Source organism: Myotis davidii, unplaced genomic scaffold (genome assembly GCF_000327345.1).
Source record: "Myotis davidii unplaced genomic scaffold, ASM32734v1 scaffold173, whole genome shotgun sequence".
Classification (NCBI taxonomy): Eukaryota; Metazoa; Chordata; class Mammalia; order Chiroptera; family Vespertilionidae; genus Myotis; species Myotis davidii.
In genome coordinates, this window is record NW_006286303.1 from 3795101 (window position 1) to 3801636 (window position 6536).

The 6536-nt window shown below is 40.8% G+C and overlaps 1 protein-coding gene across 2 annotated transcripts in view; it reads left to right on the forward strand.

Annotated features, from left to right (window-relative positions):
• LRRC66 (leucine rich repeat containing 66) overlaps positions 1-6536 on the forward strand; it is a 22965-nt gene that overhangs the window by 2905 nt on the left and 13524 nt on the right. The window contains exons 1-2 of one of the 2 annotated variants that reach the window (XM_006757827.2): positions 565-977; positions 1255-1755. In XM_006757827.2, coding sequence (XP_006757890.1) covers positions 1260-1755 — 496 coding nt within the window. In that variant the 5' untranslated portion in view covers positions 565-977; positions 1255-1259. Of the gene's footprint in view, positions 1-564; positions 978-1254; positions 1756-6536 lie in introns of those variants that run through there. The other variant, XM_006757828.2, reaches the window with a different exon arrangement.

Here is a 6536-nt window from a genome sequence, read left to right on the forward strand (position 1 = left end):
CGCCTACGTCACTCACATGGAGCACATACACAGCAGTAATGAAGTGAAACAATAAGAGAAATTTAAAAGATAACAATTCCTGACCTTGTAGTAAATAAATAATAAAAATCATAAAGCACATATGTACATACATCAAAATGACAGAACTTTTTTTTTATAAATCCTGTAAATGGGAGATGGCGACATAACCACAAAATGACATACATCAAGTTCAAAGTAACCCAAGGACTGCCTGTATTAGCCTTTTATTATATAGGATGGTCTTTGGTTGATTACCTCCCACCCACCCAACCACGATTGGGGCCAGGGAGGGATGCAGGAGGTGGGCCAGCCAGGGACGGACTCTGGGAGGGCTCCAGGGCATGTCTGGCCCATCTCGCTCAGTCCTGATCAGCTGGACCTCAGCAGCAAGCTAACCTACTGGTTGGAGCATCTGCCCCTGGTGGTCAGTGCACATCATAGCGACTGGTTGACCAGACGACTGTCTGCCCCTGGTGGTCAGTGTATGTCATGGCATGTGGTTGAGCAGCCTTAGCATATCATTAGCATATTATGCTTTGATTGGTTGAACGGACAACTGGATGACCAGACACTTCGCATATTACACTTTTATTATATAGGATACATCTTCATGTTCGGAGGCATTTATAACCCATTTTATTTATGTTGAATATATGATTTCAAAAGGGTTTGAAGTCAGACAAAGCTTGCAGTTCTTCTAGTCATTAAAAACAATATATAAAATCAAGGATCTCGTTTGTGAGTTGAACCTTCCACCCAAACAGTCCCACAGCTCAGTGTACCTGGATGGCCTGCCACTCCACAGTAAGTCACGTGGCTGACTATAGTGTTGTAGATACTAGACTTTGCTCTGTTCTAATGACCGGCAGGAAGCAGAGAAGCCTTTGATCTTGGTAGGTTTCCCTCACTCCGAAGCAGCCTGCAGCCTGAATGGTCCCGGAAAAGCAGGCACAGAGGTGAGGCCCAAGTGAATATGTATTTTTCTGAAAAATCGGGGGAGTTCTTTCTGTAGAATGTGACATAAATGTAATTTTATACCATAATTATACCAATTTTGGAAGCTACACTTTAATGCCTTTATTTCTAAGAAATTTCTAAGAAATCAAACATTCACTTAAATTGGCAATTACGGCAAGATAATTGTCCTCAATCTTGAAAAGTAAATTTTCTGCTTACTTGCTGTTAGTTTTTACGCGTTATAATGAATAAGTCAATTCATTTTCCTTTCTCCAGGCATTATGAAAAACCTTTGTTTCAGAGCCATTGCCATGGTTCTGGGTCTTTATTTTACTGGAGCCATGACAAACCCGGCAAGGAAAAGCAGTACTTTTTTCAATTCTGAGCACCAATGGAATGGATATCGTCTGACGAATTGTTCCTTTACTGGAAAGCGGGATATACCTGTGGACGTATCACAGACGGCAGCCACCGTGGATGCAAGTTCCATTTTCCTTAGGGTTCTCTTACAATCTCCCACAAAAGAAGAAAAACGGAATATAAAATATCTGGACCTCAGTAACCATCTCATGTTGAAAATAACCTTAAGCCCTCTTGCACATTTACCTGGTCTGGAAACCCTAAACCTCAGCAACAATGCCATCCACTCCATCTCCCTGGATTTCCCCGGTCCTAAGTGCTCATGGGTGAAACGCCACAGAAGCAGCTTGAGACGTGGGCTTCCACATCTAAAGCTGCTAATTCTTCAAAGAAATAAACTCAGTGACATTCCCAAGGGTAAGTACAATCTTAAGAGGCGGACTAGACCGAGAAATCCTGAGTGCATGGAGAGTTCATGTTTTATGCCAATGAGAATTCCATGTTTGCTTTCAGTTTTGAGGAAGTGGCTGAAAGTAAAGCAATTTGATCCAAGCGAATATAATAAAAGGGGTTTCTTTGTGGAATTTGAAGTTAAAATATGTGGAACTTACAGTCAATGCTTTTTCATCTTCCGTCACTATAATTTATATTCATGTTATGTGGATTTGCCATGAGACACTAGGAAGTATTAAGTGCTAAATAATAATGCATGATTTTAAATTTTACCTGAGAAATAACTAGTTCAGATACTTTTAATATGTAATACAATTCAAATTTATTGCCATATTAGTAATTTTTTCTTAGAATACCTTTTCTTTCTACTTATCCAGTAGCCCTCCAAGTGTAGACTAGAAAAATGCTCATTTTATGTATTAAGATGTAAACTTTCTTACTAAGTCAAAATCAGAATTTCTTATCCTGGTTTCTAATGGGATACTCTACATATCCTCCTATTATAATAAACTCTAATCCATTCTGACATTCACTAACCTACATGTTGGCATTCCTCAGCTAATTCACCAACGTCTCATTTAGAAAATGTGTCAGGTTCATTAGCCAGAGCTTTCTTTGCCCTTTCTACAGTCAGGAGGGCTAGGCCATTTCCTTTCCCTGTTTGTGTTTTGTGTTGGGCATTCTTTGCCAAGTACTTACTTTACACAAGACACTATACTATAAAAAGAAGTGGGAGGATATTGTCATTTTTCTCCCTCCCAAATGATGCATATTTAGTTTTTCTCATTTTTCACTTCTTTCATTTATTTATTTTTTGCTCTTTCTCCACGTCTGGTCTGGTTTTAAGTACCATTTTGACAACAATAGCCTGAAGGGGTGACGGAATTACTATTCCAGCCATCATATCTGCAGAACTGTGTGAGAATGGCAGGAGTCTTCTTTTCCTGACCTTTTCCATAAAAGCAGTGTGCAGTATTTTCAGTGTAAACTAATTTCATCTTATTTTACAATTTTTATTGTATTGTTCTTATTATAAAAGGAATACCTGTTATTTGTGGGACATTAGGATTTGAAGAAAAAATTTAAGGGAAAAATTGAAGTCCTTCATGTAGTGTATATTATTTAAGTTTATCCTTTAGGTCTATGTACATATTTTTATTTCAAATTGGAATATATTTTCCATAATATTTTCATACCATCAAATTGTTTGAGCAATTTGTTATAATGATATAACATATGTGATGATATAATATTCTTTAACTAGTATGGTAGATGTGAATCTCAACCCACAAATTCAAGTGTACTAGAATATAACCTTTTATTGCCTATAATTCAGCATAGTTTCTGATTCTGAGCCCGAATTCTACTAGGATAGGTTGTGGGTGGGGTATAGGGTACTTGTACTTAACCTCCGTCTTTTGTGAGCTTTCCTCTGCCTTTTCTCAGACTTGTACTGCAGCTCTAGAATCTTATACCCTGACAAGGCATCAAAGTGTGTGTGTGTGTGTGTGTGTGTGTGTGTGTGTGTGTGTGTGTGTTGTCCATCTGTCCCCCTAACCCCATTAGCCAAAGAACATTTCTTTCTGTCTTTTCAGCTTGGAAAAAATCCCCTTTTTGTTTCTTCAAAACCTTCTGTCTAGTTCTAGAAATTCCTTTCCTTTAAAACTTTAAGCCTGTGGAAAACAAAAGCCAGAAAGACTGTGGACTCCTCTACTTTGTGCCTCGAAATGTGCCTCCCCTGGAGCACCGACAGAGCTTTCTGCTTGAACGGAGAGAAAGGAAAGGGGGAAAACAGAGGTAAAAGATGAATATGTCAAATATTATCCACCACAAGAGTCAATAGAGAAATGCCGAATGTGTCTCCTGAAGGCAGATGAATTTCCCAGAGCTCTTCGGAGGTTAGGGCAAATACAATTCCATTTAAGGACCAAATATCCCTATAAAATGCAGATGCAGCCCCTATCTTCCTTTTCTGAGTTAAACTTGGCCTCCAAAAGTATCAGGGGAAATGCTAACTCGCAAAGGAGAAAAAAAGAAGGGAAATGACAAATCCTGTGCCTGATATTCTATTAGAATTCTAGCAAATGAAACCACAGAGAGATGAATGAAACAGCTGGGTGATGGAGTCCAGTGTAAGCCCAGACTCCAATTGGATATAATTCAGAGTTCTTTCACCCATAGAATTTTGTGATATGAGTTATTTTTCCAAAATCAACATGCATTTTCCGTTTTTACTGGATTGAGTCCCCTTAACATTCCTTCCCAGTTTATGATTCTGTGGCTGTGGCTGGGTGACTCTGGCTTTAAAACCCCATTTTGGAGGGAAAAGCTGGTAAGAGGGGCTGCCTGCCATGCTGTTTCTGACATTTCCTTGGTGCTTTCTCGATTCCTTTATTCTAAGGTTCTCGCGACCCTTTAATACAGTTCTTCATGTTGTGGTGACCCCCAATTTCATTGTTACAAATTGAACATAATTAAAGCATAGTGATTAATCACAAAAACAATATGTAATTATATATGTGTTTTCCGATGGTCTTAGGCTACCCCTGTGAAAGAGTCGCGACCCACAGGTTGAGAACCGCTGTAAGCCTTTTTAAAGGTAACATCTGGATAATGTGGAATTTACTCATAGAATTGCTGTGAGGTGTAAAGAAAAAATGTATTTCAAGAACCTAATTTAACATAGTATTTGGCATAATAAATGATATTTTACTTACACACACACACACACACACATATAACCTTGTAAAGCAGTATGCAAATATTAGTTATTATTATTCTCTTGGCACAAACTGAGAATAACAGCCTATTCAGAAACAAATAATAAATCTGTTTTTGTCAGAATCTCAAGTTATCTTTTAAAATGCTAAATAGCCCTGGCTAGTGTTCTCAGTGGTTAGAGCCTCAGGCCTCACACCAAAGGGTCTCAGGTTCAATTCCTGATCCAGGGCACATACCTGGGTTGCAGGTTCCATCCCCTGTCTCCCCCCCACCACCCCCCCATCAGGGAACATGTGGGAAGTAACCAATCAATGTGTCTCTCTCACATGGACGTTTCTCTCTCTCTTTCTCCCTCTTTCCTATTTCTCTCTCTACCCCTCCCTCCCTCCCTTCCACTCTCTGAAAACCAATAGAAAAAATATCCTCAGGTGAGGATTAACAACAACAACAAAGTAAGTTAAATAACTTCGCAGTAGATGGGACTCCTAGTCCACTGTAATTCATGAGCCAAGAATCATTTGTGTCTAACTATTTATATAGGTGTTGAAAGGGCGAGGACTGCGCCCTCCATCTTGCCCCATACCCTCCATGTTGGGGCAGCTGCCATGTACCTCCTTCCCGGAAGCCCCAGCCTCTGCTGGCCACACCCGGGATTTCTTTAAACTAACCAATGACAATCAAGGGACGTGCGCGCCATAGAGATGACCACATCCTGTGTAACAAGACCCGACTTGCACCTGGCCAATCGGCAGGGCCCACGGTCAGCTCCCCTCCCCTTGCTCCACCCCCCTATAAAACTCCTCGTCCCATCGGGCTTCGCTCTCTCGGCCACTGGGGCTTACCGTTGCATCGGTGAGTGTGGTTGGGGAGCCGAACTAGTTCGAAATGAAGGACTCTTTGCTTTTGCATCGGACTCGCTGGCTCCCTGGTGGGCTTTTTGGGAACCTTAAATCTGGGGACAACAGTGTTTGGTCTGATCTGAAATAATACCTTAGAGTTACGTATCTTGGGAAGCAGGGATCAACAACTGGCCTGCCAGCACACGTGTACCTGTATAACCCATGTCCCGTGGGTCTTAAAGCAGTGAGTTTATAGAGCCAACAGAGAGCTGCTTTCACCCAGGAAAGCCCACTTCCGTGAGGGTGAACGATCACAGTGACTCACCCAATGTCAGCCCAGCCTGTCTTCAGAGGCAGCTGTGAAGTCAGCAAAAAGCTTCATGTTGGGACAACACCAGAGGAGGTGCCAGCCGATGTGTTTACAAGACAGAAGCCAGCCATGAATTCAACCTTAATGATCAGTCTACCTTCCTCCCATATATTTGGAATGTAGTGTTAATAATGGAAAATAGGTTTTAAAATTTTAAAACAATGGGGCAGCTCTCCAGTTAAACTATCCCACCTTCATCAGGCAGTATTTCCAGAATGCCCACAGAGTGCCTAGAAATCTCTCAGGACCAACATGGTACTGGGATTCCAGTTAGGTTGACAGTCCAGATGTGATAGCTTGACATCATTTAACAACGAAGTTTCAGAACCCAAGAGATAACTGTGTTAGAAATGAGATGAAATAATACCTGACTTTGAAACTGGTAAAATTAAAAAAAAAATACAACCACAAAATCATGTATTACTAATCATATAAAAACAAAAGTACATTGTATTCTTTACATTTGTAGGAAATGAAGCATTTCATCTTGATTGCTATGATTATGGGAATACCAATAACCAATTTTTTCAAAAAGTTCAGGTTGGCCATAGCTGGTTTAACTCAGTGGATAGAGCACCAGCCTGCAGACTGTAGGGTCCCAGGTTCAATTCTGGTCAAGGGCACATGCCCAAGTTGCGGGCTTGATCCCCAGTAGGAGGCAGCCAATCAATGACTCTCTGTTATCATGGACATTTCTCTCTCCCCCACTAAAAAGAAAAATCCCAAATGCTCTCTTGTATCCATTTTAAGAGTAGGATTGGCGCTTTCTGCTATCACCTGAGTCCTGATCTATCACCCCAGGGAGAGCTTGACAT